Source organism: Embiotoca jacksoni, unplaced genomic scaffold (genome assembly GCF_022577435.1).
Source record: "Embiotoca jacksoni isolate LCO1_2020_lvr unplaced genomic scaffold, fEmbJac1.0.p SCAF_24, whole genome shotgun sequence".
In the NCBI taxonomy this organism is placed as follows: Eukaryota; Metazoa; Chordata; class Actinopteri; family Embiotocidae; genus Embiotoca; species Embiotoca jacksoni.
The window spans coordinates 4,750,140-4,771,288 of NW_027185375.1; the positions used below are offsets into that span (position 1 = coordinate 4,750,140).

The 21,149-nt window shown below is 39.5% G+C and overlaps 1 protein-coding gene across 3 annotated transcripts in view; it reads right to left on the minus strand.

Moving 5' to 3' along the window:
- nrxn2b (neurexin 2b) overlaps positions 1-21,149 on the minus strand; it is a 658,484-nt gene that overhangs the window by 543,677 nt on the left and 93,658 nt on the right. Inside the window, exon 3 of one of the 3 annotated variants that reach the window (XM_069159137.1) lies at positions 20,349-20,417. The exons of the other annotated variants lie outside the window; for them this stretch is intronic. Coding sequence (XP_069015238.1) covers positions 20,349-20,417 — 69 coding nt within the window. The remainder of the gene's footprint in view (positions 1-20,348; positions 20,418-21,149) is intronic. 3 annotated transcript variants of the gene reach the window in all.

Consider the following 21,149-nt stretch of genomic DNA (forward strand, 5'->3'; position numbering starts at 1 on the left):
ATCATTACATAGTAAATGATCATCTGTAAGTGGACTGATTTAAGCTGATGACTTTGTTCTTTTTTTCTCACGAAAAGAGGGTTTAGCTGACACCCACCATTAGCAACAAACATGAGTCATGACACACAGCTTACATAAACTTTAACTACAGTAACCGGATATTTCTAACCAAAATGCACCTTGGAAGTCGTAGTTACGCTCTCACCCTAAGCTAGTAACTTCAACCCCTTCACCCAGCATCGCTCACTCCTCACACTATCCCTCCCAAGCACACAGCCAAGACAATACTGAAGTGGCTTTAAGACACGTCTCTGACTGTCCTTGAGGGACGAGTCAAAGCCAGGATTAAACCCTGACAAAGTTGGAGAGGTTTGAAAATGGCAGTTCAGAGATGCTTTTCATTCAATCTGATGGAGCTTGGGAGGATCTGCTAGGAAGAATGGCATATACACTGCCAAAATCCAGGTGTGGAGAGCTTGTGGAGACATAATAAGGATTCAAAGCTGTACTTGCCACCAAATGGCTTTTACAAAGTACTGATTTAAGAGTGTGAACATTTTTTTTTTAAAAACTGATTTTAAGCATTGTTATCTTTACTATATTTTTACTAAGTTAATATATAATGAATAAATACAAGGCAGGTGCTACATAATTCAGATATTTCCCTTGGACGAGTTAGCAAGCGAGCAGTCAGTCGGTCGGTCCGTTGCTCCGTCCATTAGTCCTTTCAGGGAATAAGTGTGTCTTTCACCAATTCACCGAGCCAGTCCCCCGTCCATTAAGGCCCCCTTCAGCCGAGCGGACATTTGATTTTCAACACGGCTCATTTTTCACTACATTTAACCTTGATTTTAAACTCTTTATATTAATATCATTATTGTGTCCCAGCAATTAAATTCTGAAGTAATGACTTGTGCTCAGTTAACAAAAAGATTAATTTAAAAGCAGAGAAGCATTTTCATGTATCTATTCAAGATTTACCAAGGCAGAGAAAAAAAACTGCTTTCTCTACAGTTACCGATGACCGCAGGATGAACAGGTATTTCTAATATTCGTATCACTAAAAGGGATGGCCTTAAAAGGGACAACATTTATTATATAAGCTGCAGGCTGTATAAATGCACACACACACATATTTCTGCATGTGGGTGTACAGTATGTATCGGTGTGCTGTATATGAACTGAACTAAAGGTCTCTATCCCTGAACCAAGAGTGTTTTCTCTCCAGCTGGAATGCCAGACAAATCAGACTTTTTTTTATAAAAATGTATAAATGAGTTCTTGTACTCTAATCCTTGTTCAAGGTGACCTAAAAAAGATTTGCTTCCATTGTTTGGGAAATCTCCATGATCATGACCTCATCAAATAACATGGAGAGATCATGTGTATTTGTCCCCCGCTACCAAATCCTCTGTCAGATTACGTCTTCAAAATGACTAAAACAAGGGTTAGATGATTAGACAAATATTCAAACATACAAGCTTCTGTTGCAATTGGTTGAGAGATAATTTTTGTGTTTTCATCAGCGTTTACTGCAACAGCATGATCCATTGGTCACTCTCAATTCATACTAAAGGGACTTTATGTTTCTCTGCAGTGGCCTCTCGCTGTTTGTGTACTACATGTCCAGTTTACATAAACTGAATCTATAGCACTGTGCTTATCATTTTTGGCCCACAAACTAAGAATAGGTGAAGATGTAAGTACTTTGTATGTGACAGAGTGTTTATCATATATTTATAAATGCAGCTTCTGTTACACTTAAAACATGAATAAGCGCACTTCTAAAATTTAAAAGTGAATGATTTCTGCCTGTATTTGGCCACAGGAACATACCTCCTTTGTGTCAAGCCATACGACTACCAAAATAGAGATGCTACATAATGATTGGCAAGCATACTAGAAAAGGAAAAAAATATATAGGTAATAGAGAAAGAATTTAAAAAATGTTTTTATTAAAACGGCAAAAATACACAATAGGCAGGTATTATTTTTTGCATGGAGGAAAATCTTTGTTAACCATTGTTCTCTACATTCCCTCATCATAAACTGTGTATAGTGCTTAATACACAAGATGAAAAATGATCTCAAAGTGTCAATCTTAAATTGGTATAAATCTAAATAAATTATTCCCATCACCTTCATGACACAACTGGATGCAAGATTCCAGACATGTGGGGTAATAAATCACATTGTGAGCCTTCATTCACTAAGCAAACAGGTAAGTCCCAGTTTTTATTTTTAAAAAAATAGCACATTTTCTCTTAGAGAGCTACAGCGAGCCTATAATAAAGGCAAAGTCCACAAGATTGACAAGTTCTGGCTGACAAAAATGGTCTAAAATAAGGAACTGAGACAGAGGATAATATAATTGTCTGCTCAAGACAGTCTGCCAGTATAATCTCTGTGAAGTCGCTGCCTATTTGAAGCCACTTTCTGAGCCATCAGCAGTGATTAGACTTCAACTGTTAGTGTAACTGCCACACTTTGGAGATTTTACCTTTTTAAGATTCATTCATGCTCGAGACTGTATGACTGGTGTAAAGAAAGTTCAACAACTATCATTTGACGTCAAAGTATTGCAGTGACATTTCACCCTCTGGGCTCGGCATTTCAAGTCTCTACCCCTATGGCAAAGACATTCTGCAAAGTCACATCTATGCGTAGCTGTAAATGACAGACCGTAAAAGTAATGGTGACGATGTTTGAGATTTGGTTCCCACCGGGGTTCCCAACGCTCAAAACACGCTCACTTATGCTGTGAGGTGATGTGGAAAGGAGGGTTCACCAAGATGACATTTATAGTTAGGTTCAATCAACAGCCGTATCCACCTCATTGATGTCACTAACTGTTAGCTGGCAGCTACTCAGCTGCCACCCAGAGCCCAGCAAACTGTGAGCAAAGACGCATCAACACGCATTAAGTGACATGCTTGTTGCTCCATTTCTCTACCCTACCTCTGACTGAGTTGGCAGATGCATAATGTAGCTCCTACCATGAGCTACCATTGGTGAACTAATGATGCATTTCTGGCATGTTTTACTCAGATGTGTAGATGGCTTTTTATTAAGAACAGAACATTCACAGCAAATCATGTATCCATTGTGCAAAAAAAAAAAGTCCCCCGAGTCACTGAACAATGAAATGAGAAATATTTTATTCATCTGCCACTCTGTATTAAACCTTGCGTAGTCATATGCAACATTTACATCTAAAATTGCCAGCTTGCCAATGTCGTGGTTACTATCATGGTTCTAAAATGGTGGGGAGTGTGACTGTTTGAGGAGAACAGAAGCTGCTCCCTGCAGAGCGAACTGGTGCAGCTGGGCTGTTGAGTATAGAACAGAAACTGTATCACACGGGCAGAACTGAGGGGTGTGCTACAAAGCGAGAATAGTGGGTTAGCGAGGCATGTTGAGACTAAAGCCAGGGTTGTCAGTGTCACAAAGGTGGCTCTCTTTTAAGCTGGCTAGATCACCATGGGAACTTATGCTGCACACTTAACCTGGTCTGTAGCAGGTTGTGTTGGAGCAATACTGACCAATCAATTCTCTTGTAAAATTGTCATCACCAATCGGAGAAGATCCATTGGAGCTCGGTACGCGGTTTTAGACAGTCCTCTCTAGAGTGAGACAGCATTGTGTTCAGAGATCGACAAACCTCTGTGTCTTTCCCCGGTGACATTTATGAGGTATAGATTAATTTCAACAGTTTTTTTGCTGATACCAGGGACTGGTTGATGCACTAAGACATCTTGCATTAAGTATTGACAGTAAACCTACCTCTCGCTTTGAATTATGATTTTATATTTATTTTTGATTTGCTCCTCAGGCCATTTGACACCTCCGGGGCTGCAGGTGAACTTATACGATTCAAACGTTTATACACGTCATGAGAATACATCTAATATACATTAATTTCATGAAATATGCACATGTAAATCAGTCCAATCTTCCTGCACACTTATGGTAAGGTGATACTTCAGCAATACATTCACACAGGTGGGGAATTTTTTTTTCCATATTCTTCCATCATTTAGCAGCTGCAGCTGTGCTGCTTTCAGTGTGGATTATGTGTTTAACTTCATGATGTTGTTTTTTTTTTTATTATAGTTTGCTCCTCATTTTTAAAATATGTGGCTGTGCTGTCAGTACACTTGTCCATGTCAGATGCTGCAAACACCTCTTTTATGTGAAAGTGCTCATAGCCAAAAGCAGAGAGCATGAGTTAACAGAGAAAGTTGATAACCATCGTCGTAATACCGGTTACCTCTAACTGTGAGTTTCTGCTTTGTTGAGCCAGCTCGAGCACAGAAAGCCTGGGCATATTGAACTTGCTTCGTAGTACACCTCTCTGGAGCTCTGTCATGATGCTAGCTACATATTTGTATTCCTAAGTAATATCTTTATTAATTCCTTAACCCATTTTCACAATCCTGCTCTTCAACTGAATACGTCACAAAGTGCAGAGGACTTCATACCAGGGATGGGCATTTCAAGCAAAAATACTATTATAAATTCGCTCTGAACTATTTAATTATGAATCTACTATTCGATTGAGGAGTGACTCCCTTGCGCTGTTAACTCAAGCTCAATAAATACCATTGTCACGTGTATGGGGGGCAGACTCAAATGCACGACTCTCAGACAGGCTGTTCAGATTAATGATCTTTACTAACAACAATCAAAGTGACAACAAAGGATTCAAAAGGGAAATCCAAGCTCAGAATCACAGGTAGATTCAAAAAGTCCAAAACCAGAGAGTCAATCCACACAGGGAAAAGGCACAGACAAGGAGCAGGCAAAAACAAATCCAGGAACAAACAAGTAGAGGTTAAAAAACAAGGGAAAAAGTCACTAAAAATAGAGGTGCACGACTTTAGAAAATAAATCAATGAAATGTTTTTTTTTAATTAGGCATCAATACATTTTTATTGAATTACTAAGTCATAGAGTGCTCCCACATCATGGATTGTGAAAAGATAACTACTGCCAGCATTGTATGGCAAGCTACATGTAAAATAACAGTTTGTTAAGATGCAATATTGTGTTTTTCTTGATATAAATTGCAAGTGTTATCATATGAAATGATGGAAGACCTGGACACCAAAGACTGTTCTGAAAGGACACAACAAGCTTTTTATAATGACCCAGCTTGTAGCAATGGTGATGAAATACCAGTGAAAATAGCCTCGGGTTCATCATTGGAGCTTGTGTCGTCTAAAAGAAGACCGTAGAAATCTAGACCTTAATGCTGTGAGAGGGAGCACAGTTTAAGTCTGTATACAGAAGATACAAATGGTGCCATAAGTTGTAGAACCTGTCAGCTGAGACGTTAAGAGTATAGCTGATTTTTGTCTTGGTGGAAAAAACTTTAAATCATAAAACATAAAATCTGTAATGCATTAAACATGTAATTGTGGTGATTATTGCTTCCATTTGAATTATTATTAAGAATTAGACATATTGCTATTAAAGAAACAAAAGCTACTGAATTAGCCTGCTGTTTGTTAGATAAGTCCATTTGGACAACAACAGAAATTGGTTTTAGATAGGAGGTTATTCCAAACACATCGGTAAATGTCTCAAAGACAAAGGGCCAATTAGGAGATGTCTTTAAAATATATTTTGTTTTTTTTAATGTATATATCAGTATCTTTACCAAACCCAAAAATATCTATGTTAATGGCGGGTAACAGAGGAGATAGCGTTGCATTTCAGGGATTATCATTTCTGCCGCCAGTTGTTTTCAGTCCAAACAATCTGCAAAGCAGCCAATGTTAAAATACTGTGTGCTGATATGTTTATTCAACCATTTAAAATGCAATGCTAATGATGTTTGGACTCTAGTGTGATATCCAGAGGAACTAAATGAAAACATTGACAAAAGCAAACATACAAAAATGTTCTGTATTTTACAGAGCCTACTGCACAATTTGGCCTTTTCCTAGTGTACTACTTCCTGAGCATTTGTCTGCACTCAATGAGGTACAGGTGTGTTATTATAACGCAAAGTCTAGTAAGTGTTTCAGCCATGTTTTCTAGTCCACATTTCACAGGAACAGACACAGTTCAAGTTAAATTAATACAGCTATCAACACAGGCCACCTGTGTTGATAGCTGTATTAAGACCTTATGGGTAGGTCTACTAATCTGCCTATTTGCGGTTTACAGTTTTGAATGTTAAAAACTCCTTTAACAAGATATCACTCACTCTTTCATAGTATGCTATTCTTTGTACACAAGTCCAAGTGCATGACACTAAATCTGGTGAGCTAAATCAGGGTTTAAATGTGTAAAACACACAGTTTGGTCCATCTTTTATACCTTCTACTAAAAGTAAGGTATGTTTTGACATTTAACAATGTACTGCTGGAAACAGCCTCCTCCTTATCCACTGATAAACTCTGCTTACGTTTATAAAGTATACATGTCAGGCTATTACATCATTTGGGATAATTTGTGCTTAATATTTGGCTTCTAAGGTAAGGTTGCTTTTTAAATTAGAATGAGGGGTGGAGAGGTGCGGGAGGTGAACATGTATTGCTTATTAAGCTGCTCTCAATCAACCAATCACAAATCCAAATATGACAAATTCCCTGAAGGAGCTTAAAATTGGGACTTCCTGTGTCATGAAAAATGCCTTCAGCACGATTGCTGCAGGAAGGTCAGGACAGGAATGGTGCAGAATGGGAGGAGGTGGTCTGACAGTTTATCGATGATAACAGCACATTAGTATCGACACCAAAAACTCACTGGGGAGAGCAAATCTTATCTTTGCAAAGGTAGGAAGACAGAGGAGAAGGGAGTGAGGGGAGATAATGGGAAAACGAGAGGAGTGGGAGAGGGGCAGGGGGGAGGGCGTGGGGGGGGGGGAAGGCAGATATGAGATGTAAGAAGCCTTGGCAGATGGTTTATCGCATATGTGAAATAAGAAGCAAGATCAGACTGAAGACTGTTGTTTGAGGATGGAAAACTGCAGAATTTGATGTAAAAACAACTCAAGCAGTAAGAACAACTGAAGTTTATGTTGAAATGTAACTCACTTTTCTCTGTATTTTTTTGTTTGTTTGTATATGTGGGAGCATTTGTATCTCAGGTAGACAACAATTATAGACAACAGACAGATCCAGTGTAGCAGAAACAGAATTTGACCCAAGAGGAAGAACATTTCTTTGTCAACAGTAGTAAATAAATGTTGATAAAAGTAAACGTGTCTGTAATTAGGTGATCTCCACTCATCCACGCGACTTTCAGCCCTGCATATGGTTTGAAGATAGACAACCAGTGACAGTTCATGATGCCAATAAGATGGCCATGCTCTTACCAGTCGTCTCGTTAACAAGACTCTCTTACAGAAACATTAAAATTACACAAAGACGAGCCATTGATCTCATCATCTTTCACTTTCAAGAGAAATATGCATTCATCCGTCTTTTTAAATGATCTATGGCGATGTGGAAACTCAGTTGTCATCACTTCTACATAGTTTTCATCTTCTGCATGTGCAGGTACAGCATGAAACTACTGCATACAGTAAGTCAAGCTTAAATTATCTTACATGTATGTGGGCTTATTAATATGTTTGAAGACAATATCACAATGTTTATTTTTTATTTTTTTTTATTCAATTATGAATTATAAATCAATGAAAGAATTGATGCTCTTTGTCCCCAATGTGAAAGTTACATTATCCATCGAACAAAACTTTGGTTTAAATGCAAAAAAAATACCTCTATTACTGCATTTGTTATTTTTTATTTATGCTGTGTTTTTTGGTGGATTTTCTTTTATAAACTCGTACGATCATGATCTTCCAGTCCAAGAAGTCTGACATCATTCTGGACCACAGAGGAAAATCAGTAAAAATTAACTTTAAAATGTCAAGGATATTTTGAAAGGAAAGAAGGAAGTCAAGGAGATACTCAGCATGTTTTGTATGAGGTAGTGATAGAGCTTGAGAAAAAAAATATTTGAAAAATCTGTCAAGACTCATTCCTTCTGCTCTAAAACACTGCATCACTTAAATCATACAGTGTGTGTTAAATTACATTACTTTATACATTCTTACAGTTTTAAGAGATCACTTCAGTTTTGTGCAAACAGTATGTGGTAATTTAATATTCAAAAAGCATCAAAGGCACTTGTTTTTTAAAGATGTAACCTGTATTCTATACTGTAGTCACAAACTGTCTGTTTTGTTAAGTTACATATGTTGAGCCAATGGTTCCATAAAATAAAATTAAAAAAAACTTAAAATGAGGTAAACAATAATTCTAGCTATTTTTAAAAAAAAATTATCATAAGAATGGATAACATGGCTATGCCAATTAGGATTTGCATTGTCCGCCAATTCCCGCAAAATAACATGAAATACCATTTGTTGAAGAGGTGCTGCAGTATTAAACCCTTTATGATCACAAAAATCACAAATAAAAACTGGGAAATCCTAGCATTATGGATTGAATCAAAATACAACTACATGGTCAGCAATTTTGTTTTTCCATTTTGGGTAAAACAAGCCAAAACTCTGTTCTTTTCACTTCAGGACAAAGTAAGTTGTTTGAAAGAGAAAACCGATTCTCAAAGTAGCTCTTATGTAGCGCTGCTTTATATTTTAAATATATATTGACTGTCAGAACACTTTGGGGAAAAATGAAGGCAGTGGATGAGATAATACAGTTTGAATATCAGTCTCAGTGGAGGACATGTTAGAATTTGTTGGGAAGACTGCCACAGAAAATGTGAAGGGAAAAAAAAAAATGCATAAAATAGGGGGGGGGAAAGCAGCTTTTAAGACCCACAGCATTCAAGACTGAAGGGAAATGAGCAGAGCCAAACAAACAAGCTGAGAACCCCCCCCCCCCCTCTCCCCCCCAAAAAAATAAAAAAAATGGAAGGACAATAAAAAGGAGAAATAGTAGAGTGGAGGGGGTGGGGGCTGACAAATCTCTTAATCTCTCACTCTCACTGGCTCTGTTTGTTTTGTGCTGGTTTTGGCCTCAAGTCGACCGTCGATCCCCTCGTAAATTGCCTGTGTCGATCCAGCCTTACAAGCTTCCACACACTCCCAGAGTCCCTGTTAAAATGGTCACGCCAATAAAAGCCCATTCACTTGTAATGAATTGAGAGAGAAGCTAAAGACTAACGGGGCTGATTTAGTGACAATTGTTGATGATCCTCGATTGAGTTAGGATTGAGCTAGCCAGCCTCCCCAGTCTGACAAACTTGGCTGGTAATGTGGCAGTTTTCTAAAAGGAAAAGAAGGCTTCAAATTCCCATCCTGTCTCATCAATCTCTGAAACAGACCTTTAGGTAATGTACAGTATGAAGAGAAAGGACTCACTTAGAGACACTTTAATTACACGTATAGGGATGAGCACGATTTTGCCATGTGCCTGCAACAAACCTACTACAGCCATAAGAAAACCAATAAAATTAAAATTAAAATCATGTTGTTTGATGCCGACTGCCTAATGAATACAACATAGTTTCATGTTCCAATCATAGTGACGATGTCTGAAACACAAAAGTGTGAGGCTACATCGAGAGCCACAACTCAATCCTGGCCTTTCTGATAACTGTCCAGTGAAGTCACACCACATCTCTAGTCCAATGGTTAAAATGTCGCTGCAGGGTAATGGCAGTCAAATCCTGCGGGGCTGCATTGTCAGTGAACTGCTGATTCTGTAATCTCCAGGTAAGCTGTTGTAACGCTTGCATCCTTGCTCTTCGCGCTGGCCCTCGCGCTTGCTAAACTATTAGCGTTGAGCATGGAAACTCTTGCAAAGCACCAACCACCTGCCTCTCCCCAGAGCCGATTACAGCTGTGAGGTCAAGAGAAGCTAATGTGACTTTGTCTGGAACTGCCTGGCGTGGCCCCGAGGTGCTGAGCAGCGTGCCCCCAGATTACATGGACGAAGGGATTCTAAAATAGAAAACTACAGAGTGCAAGAATTAAACACAAAGCAGGGCAAAACATGTTTTTCTTTGTTTGCAAAAGCACAAGAAGAAGCAGAATGTTGTGAACACAGCTGCGCTGCAACTCTTGTTTCATTTATTGTTTTCTGTATCAATAGGAGTATTGATTTGTTTCTCCACAGCTTTGCCATGCAGTAGAGAACACGCTTATCATTTTCCTCTGGATTGAGAGGGTATTTTGTCATCGGATGGTGGCAAACAAATTAAGAAATGAGAAAATAAACATCACCTACCAGTAGTTGAACAACAATTCATTGCTAAACATTCCAGTGTGCCTGAAAGCTACCTGAGAAACCATCCACAGAGTGGAAAACCAATTTTAATCCCACTGGGGTCAAAATACAATACAAATTGTATTTTATAAAATGTATCTCTGAATACTATATTTTCTCTGAATCAGACCAAATTATTCTAATCATTTACACCCTGCATTCAACGGTTCACCCATCAAGTACATTTTCCATTTCTCTATCTTTGCATGGTTGCTTTCCGAGTGTTAACTATTTACTCACGTGCAAAAATGCAAGTACGAAATGTAGACTATAGACTTCAGTCCTGGTTTGCAAGCAAGAGGCAACCACCTGTTCTAAAGCCTCAAGTTCAGCATTTCAGCCATTTTACTATTTTGGAGCCAGAACTGACCATATTTAGATGAATTGGGGATGAACGAACAATGGATATTGACTCAATCTATTTGGGAACCTGAGGATAGTGAAGCCCCACCCACCTACAGCGAAAATGTGACTGCAACACAGGGCTGTCAATCAAACAGACCCAACAAACCTACCTCTTTTAAGACCTAATATCTAATTAATTACGGGATTAATTTCAAATGGACTTGTCGAAAAAATTATTGACATTGTATTCCATGTGAAAAGTTGAAGTCTGTTGAGCCAGAGGCTTTTTGAAGCCAAACCTACAGCGGCCCTCAGCGGTATTGCACTTTCTGGCACTTCCACATTGGCTCCACTTGTAAGGCCCAGAAGCAACGTCCACTTTTATATACAGTCTATGGTGTCTATCCTATTATGTTTGAAAAAAAAGGAAAACAGCAAAAAAGTCAATTTGGTGCATGATGAAAAGAAGCTACGTGAAGTCACACTTAAGGTACTTTTGGATCTATAGAAGATACTGAACTGAATTACCTGCTTGCACATGTATAACATGAAAACATTAAAGTTTTTGCATTTCAAAGAAGAAAAAAAAAATCGATTGTCACGTAGCACTTGTTTTATGTACTATTATACATATATTGCATCTCCTTGATTCCTTTGATATCAAACACATGTTGGCTTTTGCACTGTGTAGTATCACAATATATCCTGGTATGATGAAATGAAATGATATACTGTAAAGGGACAATCTAAAGCACAGCTCTATCAAATCTATAGTGACCCACTGGAAAAGGTCAAACTAGTTTACATAATGGACAACAATAATACACACCATCCTTTCATGCTGCACTTTCACACATTTCAGTCCATTATAAATGACCTCATGTGTTCATTAAGTGCCCCGGGCTTGACAAATCCAACTTCCAAGCACAGAACAAAATACCTTTACGATCCAATTACATGACTGCCTGTTGTCAGTAAAAGGTCAAATTCAGTAATATAAGTGTTGCAAGACAGCATGGCAAGCACTATTTATCACCTCTCAAGAAAGAAATGTGGTGAAAAAGTGTCGCAATCAAACGTTGAGTAAAATACCACCATTTTTCAACGCTGCATCTTTCGTTAGATGCAGTAGAGAAAAAACTAATAAAAATGTAGAGTGCAGAAAAAAGTACCCGCTCACTGAGTTTGAGCCCCCCCCCCCCCCAAAAAAAAAGCTCGCAATTGTCACAACGATTGCCTCACAGTTTCAACACCTAGTCAACCGCCTCACCAGGTGCCAATGTGCATCGAAGTCACTGTTGTGCCAAAAAGGCTGCTGTCTCGCTGAAAACAGGAATTCACAAAGTAAACAATGCGGGGAACTTGAAGTTTTTGGAGAACAAGTGCACCTACCCTCCCTTTGAGGTGATGACAGTAAATCCATACTGTGTCTGTACAGTACATGTGGGTATGCGAGTGTGTGTTGACCTACATTACCGCAGCGTGTGCTAGTGTGTGCGGAAGTGTCTGCTTGGTTTCAAATATGTTCCGCTGCACAGTCACAACCAACGTGAGATTTCACATCTGAAAATGGACAGAGGTATTTTAGAGAAGTATGGAGTGTGCTCTTGTGTAGAGATTAAGTGGTCTGGTAATAAGGCTGTTGTCTTGTATGGAGATGATCGGGGCTGCAACAAATCAGAATGTGAAACTGCCTTTTTTTGTTCAATTTTGATAGAGGCGAGGCAATTCCAGTTTCAAAGTGTGATTGGTCAAAGATAGAAAAAAAGAAAGGCAAATCAGAATAATAAAAAAAACACTACATGTAGTTCAAGATTATGTGGTGTGGTTGCTATGCTAACAATACACAAAACCTTCTTGCCACATATTCACTGCTTTGTTCAATCTGTCAAAATCAGAATAGATAGAGTAGAAAAAAAAATCTCCATCTCTGCCTCTTTTTTTGTGCTGAGACTGGGCCCCGACCCAATCAATGAAACTCAAATCCTGCCTCAACAAACCTGCCATTAAATAGTTAGAGCATCCTTGTTTTACAACCCTATTAGAGATGCAAACACACCAAAACATGATTGAATTAAACTTGCAGGGGAAAAGACATGTAAGGATTACTGAATGCAGAATGGCTCTACTTAAATTAAGGGACAATGATTTATACTGCTATTGTAACAAGGATGTTGGAACAATGCCTTATGATTGTCAAAGATTTAGGATACATACGAAGAAAAAAAAGTGTTTTGAATATGTATTGTTGTGAGAACCTGGGTAGGAATCATACCTATATACAGATGTGTGGATATAACAAACTGTGAAAAACGGCTTACCATTCTAACAGCATGCAAAATAATATGTGGTTTGATCAGAACGTTCAGAAGCTGTTCCCGTGACCCAAGAACCGAGCCCAAGAATGGAGCAAGTGAGTAAGTGTTCATATCGTTTGATTAACATCAGCATTTTCGGGACCACTGTTCCGTGCACATTTACTGTATAAACGTTTCTGTAATCAAGATTAATTTCCAACAGGTTATTATACTGATGATCTTTGTGATCTATAATGTCTCTGTATGGATACATGAGAGAGAAAAGTATGTGACCTCTGAAATATTTGATGAGATGAGTTGGTTGATGTAGATTATTACTGACAGCAGGTCAAGGTTGCGTGCTTCGCGGTGATGCATAATGTTCAGGTCAACTGAACATTTCTGAATATATCAGCACAAAGACAAAATGAAAATCAGCTTGTATGGATCTCGCTGCAGGATTTAGATCATCATTGAATATCACACAGAATGATCAAAGCATAATCTGCCTTTACTGCTCATCTGCAGGACAGTATCTGTTTTATCCATGTGATACCTTATCAACGTACATTTTATAAATCATTCTGGAAAAGGAGTTATTCAGCTGTTCTTTCAGCACACAATAATAGTCAAATAGAGGTCAGTAACTTTAAACTGACATTAATCATATTGCACCTGTTTCTTTGTACAAAACCTAATAATTGAGAATATGAGCAATAAAACCGTATGAAGCATTATGTAACTGCAGCAACTAACCCATGCAACCCGTCATTCTCCAAGTTATTTTTTCCGAAAAACATCCAATTCATGAGTCTATCCACCACCGGAGACAACTTCTTTGGACAATGTGCACTGGATCTGAGAATTGAATGTTGTGACATTACCTCAGAGCACATACAGTCCTCTGAAAAGTTCAGCACAACAGGGTCTAGATGAGTTCAGAGACTCAGATTCAGAGACACCAATTCACCGGCTCGGTGAGAGAGTGGGAAAGGTGGAGAAGAAGAGCGAGGGCATCTGCTTTGACCTAGACAGGGAATAAACAAACAAACAGGCTGCCACGCTATCAGCACACACAGTGAACAAACAGGGAGGCTGACAAATCTCCCTCCTATCTGTGGAATTGTGCCAGGTTTCACGCAGGTTAGAGAGGTGAGGTTTTGAAACTACATGCAGGTGGTGTCGATCCGTACGGTCTTATCCATACGACTTCTAATTCTCTCACAAATGTTTTATAAGCTATGAACCGAAGCTCTCACTGCTCCAACTGAATGGGTGCTCCATCTGAAGGTCGCCAACAATATTAGACCAATGAGGTAATTAATCTGACTGAAAATTGATTATCGTTTTCCAATCCCACAAAAGTGACATTAGGCATCATTGATCATTTACGGCCTGCTCTTGCTAATGACAAACACATAGCTTTCTGCTGTCAATAATATATGTCAGAGGAGTGCTGGTGTCCACATGTCCATCACGTAGGGCTGAGTGTGAGCAGGTTCTCCTGCACACTGCATCAAGCACATTTCACCACGTTCTCCAAATTTTATTCTCTTGGCCTTAAGTTAGCACGACACTAGCAGGCCAGGGAAACAGCTGAGCGCCGTCAACACTGTATTCTTTGTGCATGGGACAAGTGTAGCCAGCCTCACTAATAAACCTGCTAATAAATGACAAAAGTAAGTTTCTGATTGCTCTTTTTTATGGAACAAGGTGTATAGAAAGCCAGTTCGATAACTGGCCATTTGTCAAAAATATATTGTTCCACTTCTTCACCGGCAAGCAGCAATAGGTCAAATAAATGAAGGTCAGAGTGGCAATAAAAACGCCTCTCAGTTGCTGTCGTACACACAAGAGGAACTCCTGTTCGCTTAAACAGTTGGTGAACACAGAGATTACACATGCATGCATACAGACAAACTACACCCACACCTTGCCAAAAACACCTGGGGATCTGCCTCAATCTCCTTCAAAGGTCACCTGCCAATAATGTGCAATTAAGCCTCAGACATGAGTAAGCACTGCGTTATTATTTTTTGGTTCCACACCACCACTGTTTATTGTAATTTCATTAGCTCAATCTCTGTTATTCTAATTACACAGACATATTTTTGAGCAAATAAAAGTTAATGAGCTTTTATGAAAATGGCTTGACGTGACCTTTTTATTTATTAATTTAAATCCCCCCACCTACCTTCTCTCCCCTCCTGTCCCTATCAAATTGCACTGTGTGGGAGGGGAGGGGCACAGCCCTCTCAAGTATACATAAAAAACACTCAAAGACTTTTTTCCCCACAATCAACATCAACAACTCTTCCCCTCTCCCTGTTTTCCATAGATCATTTAGCCTTGTCGTCCATAAATCTGCAAAATGCCCTTTTCAAGCTGCTCATAAACACCCTCATAGATCTCCAAAAATGCCACCACTCTGAGGCAAGAGCTATTGATGGTAGTGAGCCCACAGTGGTTCAGTTCCCTACAGTATGAAAGTGATGAATGTCAGAATGAATGTGTAGATTACAGTGTGCCAGACGAGGCCGGTGGGTCTTGGGTTGAGGTGTCCAAGTGAATTAGTAGGCTGCTGATCAGAGGAGGTAAATGGAAATGCTATTTACAAGTATGGCCTTAAAAAAAATAAAAAAAATTGCATTGGAAGCACATTATTCTACTTTGTTCTTATGTACAACTTTAGTCTGTGACTATAATTTACGTTGCACAGAGGGACAGGGTCAGTGTCATGTTGGGAATAATATTTGCGCTACATTGTACTACATCAGGGCATTTGAAATTGAATGAATCAATATCAAAATTTCATGAGAAAGTGAGCTGTCAATGTAAGCTGTTACTGTAAGCTGAGTAAATATCTACCACTATACGTTCATCAGTCTAATGGCACAATACATTTTTATGTTATTGATGGGTAATAAGAGGAGGCAAATACTATCTGGCTTATTGATGCAGTCCTGGTTAGCTGAGCGCTGTGAGGTTCCTACCTTTGATACATGAAAACGGGAGAAGCATACCGCACTGTATCAATAATTGTATTAAGACCTTGTTGAAACATTGTTTTAGATGGTAAATAAAAGACTTAATTTAATAACATGAATGAACTTCTACATTTTCATAAGAAAAAACCCTATCAAATCTCCCGTGCCTCTCTCTGAATTGCTCATACACTGAAATATTGCTATCAAAATCATTATGTGGCCCAGTAGATAGCCTTGAGGTTTATTAGCAGGCTCTTTGCTAGCAAGAGGTCCATTATCTCATTGCCTTTAATGTCAGAAAAATAAGGAGGTACGGTGGGTGATGGTTGCTGCTTTGGGCCACTGTTCTGAGAGAGCTGAAAATCCAATATTGCAGGAAAGATAGATGTTGAGGAGAAGAGATAGATCTTAACTCGAAAGCTATCACAAAGTCTATTGTTTTCCAATGCTGATGTAAATTACCTCAAGCAGCTTGACGCGCCATTTTGCATTCCATAATTCATGTTTGTTGCAAAGGGAATCAAGTAATAATAACTCCATGTGCACAACACTCCTCCAAAACAATATTCATGCTTTCATAATCAAGACAAAACACAGATGCAGAAATATATACAACCAGGCCAGTAAAACCAGTGTTATCCTCATAAAAGTCAGAATTTTAGCAAAGTGGAAGAACATAATGTTGAGCACTGCTTTGTGGAAACATGGACTTGTTTGAGCTCTTTATTGTAGTTGGGAGCACATGAGACAACAGCAGGATATGAAAATCAGTCTAGACGGTGGTTTCTCCTTCAATTTGATTTGCTCGACTTTCCAGGGATGAGTAAATCAGAGGTATCACATGTCATCACCTAATTTTCTACCCATCAAGCCTTGCCTTTTAACATCCATGTACTTGGATCATAATACATTATTCTTTTCTACATTTTCTTCTGTAATAAGTCTCAGTTTTTCACTTTGAGCCAAATGTCTAAGTGCAGTTTTTTGGTGTCTCCCATATTTTGCGTTGGAATGCATCAGAGAATAGTGTGCATCATTGTTCTGCCCTGCCTGCCTCAGTGAACCATGCTAATGGAATAAATGCTTCAGAGTTCAAACAAATTCCAAAATGCTTTGTATGAGCACAGCCTGAGACAGACTTTACAGAATGATTCACATCCACAGCCGAACAAAACCAAAGACACAGAAAGATCACAGGAGCAGACAACACTAGCCACGGTTGTCTGCTGTTAAAGTCCACCACTGATGCATACACCAGAATATCATTAAAAATGACAGCAAACAGCACTAGTTAGTAAAAATGGCTCCTTCGGCTATAGTAGCACCTGTAGTGGCACAGTATGTCAGGTTTACCAAAGTATATTGTGTTTGCCAGACTTACACTGCGTGAAACACACTATGGATAACACATTGCACAAATAACTGAATGTGCTTTAATGTGTTTGAGGGAATGAGTTTTGACCCGTGGCAGTACTGTACCCAAAATGTGCCTCGAGCTCTTGCTTGGGATTCGGAACATCCATTTCGGCCTGAGATTTATGCATTATTGCCCTGAACCAGCCCATGACCTCATCTCCAACCCCTCATTGTCCTCCACTGGACTGAAACATTCATCATTCCCTTATGTGGAAGTGGCAACAGAAACATAGGCTCGTCTTTATCCCTCAATGAGACAATGAGACAGTATTCATTGGACCGTGTGTGTGTGTGTGTGTGTGTGTGTGTGTGTGTGGTGGTGGGGGGGGGCTACACGAAGCCACTATTTCGGTCTTGTTCACCAGAGTGAAAGTGCAATTGGCCATGGGCGGTATGTAAAGCAACATTGTGCAGGTTTGTATATGAGTAAGGGGGTCAGTAAGTCACCAAATAGGAAGGATCTATGGAACACAGTAGCAGAAGGCAAATGTAATTATAGGTGGGATGTTTTCTACCAAAAACAGTCAGAAGATGCTTCACACAAACCTTTAGGCAGAGGTCAAGCTCAAATGAGCACCAAATGTTCTCAACATGACAGGGTAAAATGATATGAATATCAAACTGCTAAAAAACCAACAGACTTAGAACTTTCACACAGCTTTTAAGTCCAAAGTAATCTCTGCTTAACAACTTAATTGAACTGTTGAGTCTGTGAAATTGACATGATATGTTCGTATGTGTTTGAAAAACTGTTGCTTATCTCACAACACCACTCAACCTGCTGGGATTCCAGCAAAACCTGATGACCCGGTAACCCATGTTGTCACACAGTGGTTGCCTTTTTCGGTCCATAAGAGCCCCGTAATTGTTCAGCAGGGCTTAAGTCAGGTGACTGTGGAGGAAAGTTAATGACATTCAGCACTCCTTGGTCTTCCTCAGTCCTCAGGTAGTTCTTCAAAGATTTAAGGTGTGTCTGCTGAAGTATGAATCCTTCTCCACATGATGCAAACTAGAGGGTGGATCATGTCTCGAAGGAATGGAGTGCTGTTTCTCTAACAATTTGATTTTTGACACTCACTTAATTGTAAAGTCTTGTTTGCTACCATTACAATATAATTGTAATCTTCAGTCGGAAACTGGAGACACAGCCATATTTATAACAGGTGAACAACGGCTGCAGGTCGATTTACTTGAACCAGCCTCTGATCAGTAGATCAAATCCATCAGAATGTCACCTGAATACCACTTCAATGGAAGGATACAACTCTGAGGAAATCTGACTTTTTGTACAAAGGATTTCCAAGTGTAAGAACTAATGAACCAGCATGCCGAGCGGCTTGTCTGTCTCTACATGGGAAAACAGGCTTATTTGCTGAGGAGAATTCCCACTGATGTGACAGCTTGAACCAAAGGCAGGCCTTACAGGATACCTAGCACTGTCACATTGGCTCACCCCTCACTTCACCCCTCACTTCACCCCTCACTTCACCCCTCTAAACTCTCCAAGATGAGAGTGATGAGCAGCTCTGTGAGCTACTGATGTGTCACAGACAAATCACTGCAGTGAAAGTTGACTGGACTTGAGGCTGGCTGCCAAAACCCTGAGAACAAAAGAAGTTCTTTGGAGGAGACAGAACAAAAAGGAGTCTCCTTTATTTGCTTCCTCCTCGTAGCCACTTTCACGTTCAAAAAGCTTGATCAGTCATGTATGCAGGTCAGACTGAGTCAAGTGCATAATACATTTTTCAGAGACTAAGGCTCTCAATGGGGTGTTAGAATGTACTATTATTTCCAGCTGGTAAGCTTTTTTGATTTTCTCACTGATGTTGCTTTTCTTCATCTGTCTGTGGCTAGCGCTTGGTGCAATCACAGCTTGAGACTGTGATGGCAATGGCACCTGTCGAAGATCCAAGAGAAGGAGCAGCTGGGCTCTCAGCTGGGCTCTCAGCTGGGGTCTGTATGCTAGCTTTGGTCAGAGGCAACAGGTGAACGCATGAATACAATGGCTGGTCATCGGCCAGCAGTACAATGCAGCCTTCTGGACACAGCAATGAAATATTAAAAAGCAGCCCAATTTCATTTCACTCAATAATTAATTGACATGTAATTATTTTTACTACATTTCATTATCCATTGAGAGGACCTTTTTTTGTTTTTCTACAAATCACATCGTGTGTGTATATCCTATTGAAGTGGATATAAGACAAGACTGATTACAAGAAGGGGGAAAAATGTATATTTACAACTAATTAGTTTGATGTCCATCCATATAACGTTTATCTCACATAAACCACCTTAACTAAATACAGTGGAAAAACAGTTATCACTCACTTAGTTTAAACCCTATTATCTTTAGCACAACTAGCTGCAGGTCCCATCATCTTACTGCTGTAAACATTTAGCAACTTTCCGATCTAATATCTACGACATTCAGTCTGAGATCACGTAAAATATTTGTCATATTTTCCAGTAAACCTGGAAATAATCAAACGGTTTGAGGTTTTAGAAATATTTAAAAAGACAAGTTATAATTTGTGGCATTGACCATGTGAACTCATTTGTACAAAATGGTCAGATTTCCTCAGAGTTGTATCCTTCCATTGAAGCAGCATTCAGGTGACATTCTGATGGCCTTGATCGACTCATCAGAGGCTTGTTCAAGTAAATTAACTTGCAGCCATTGCTTACTTGTTAAGGTAGGCCTCTGACCTCAGTTTCCAGCAGATGATTGCTTACTTAAAAGGTATTTTAATGGTGAGTGTGGTAGTGGGGTGTGGTTTGGCTCAGCTGCAGGAGGGACTGATTGGGGGAGTGGCTCAGGGAACAGTGCCTGGGAGAGACTTAATTGTCCCAAGCTGAAACTAACCACTGATTGTCCCTCTCTTCCTGCATAAAATGGAGTAGCAGGACACCAGATGGCTCTACTGAGGACATGGAGCAGCAGGGTGGCTGATGAATGGATGTGCAGCGAGTGCTCGGATGCTACACAGATGAGCACACAGACATTTTATACTTATTTATTGTATGTTTGTGGCCGGTGGAATAAACACCTTGGAAACCGTACTTCAGCTGGCTGTTGTAGTTCGTGCTGGGAGAACCCACCGGTGACAGCAAGATGCCTGTCAAAGTGAAAAACATAGCTTCAGGACTAAGGGAAAGTGTCAGAAATCAAACTGATGTTCAGAGCAAGTGTCAACTCATGACTAGACTGAAGGTTTGGCACTAGTTTCAATGAGATCAGTTGTATCTAAAGCCCAATCAGGCAAACCAAAAGTGACCACACCATCAGAAGATAAATACATTAAACTTTTCAAACTCAGAGACCGAATGGAAGCTTTTATAAGTATAAATGATGTTCTCAGAGGAGGAGTAGGGTCTCTAAAACACTTCTCAGGAGGGGAAAGAAGGTCAAACAATCGGGGCGGGTTAATATATACTAGCGTTTCACAGTGGGTGGTGAAAAAAAAGTCCTGTTTACTAATGAATATGAGTTCCAGTTTTTTGGCAGTAACATAAGGCTGTGTGTGATGAGACAAACGGGAGAGAGGAAGACACCACAGTGTATCCAAACCAAAGTGAAACATGGTGAATGGACATATTCAATTCAGGGAGTTAGACAGCCACCTTGAAAAAGGGGAAGTAGAATCTCATTCTTCACACACAATACACCCTCTGGTTTGCAACGTTTTGGACAACGATCCATACTGCAGCAGGATAATGGGCCAAAACACAACAAAGCTTTGAAGACCTGTTTGAATAATGACTGCCACAGGCTTTCCTCCACGGCCACCTGTCCTCTGCCCCGTTAAACATTTATAGGGACACTTGAAGACTGAGAAAGTCCAGCTCTG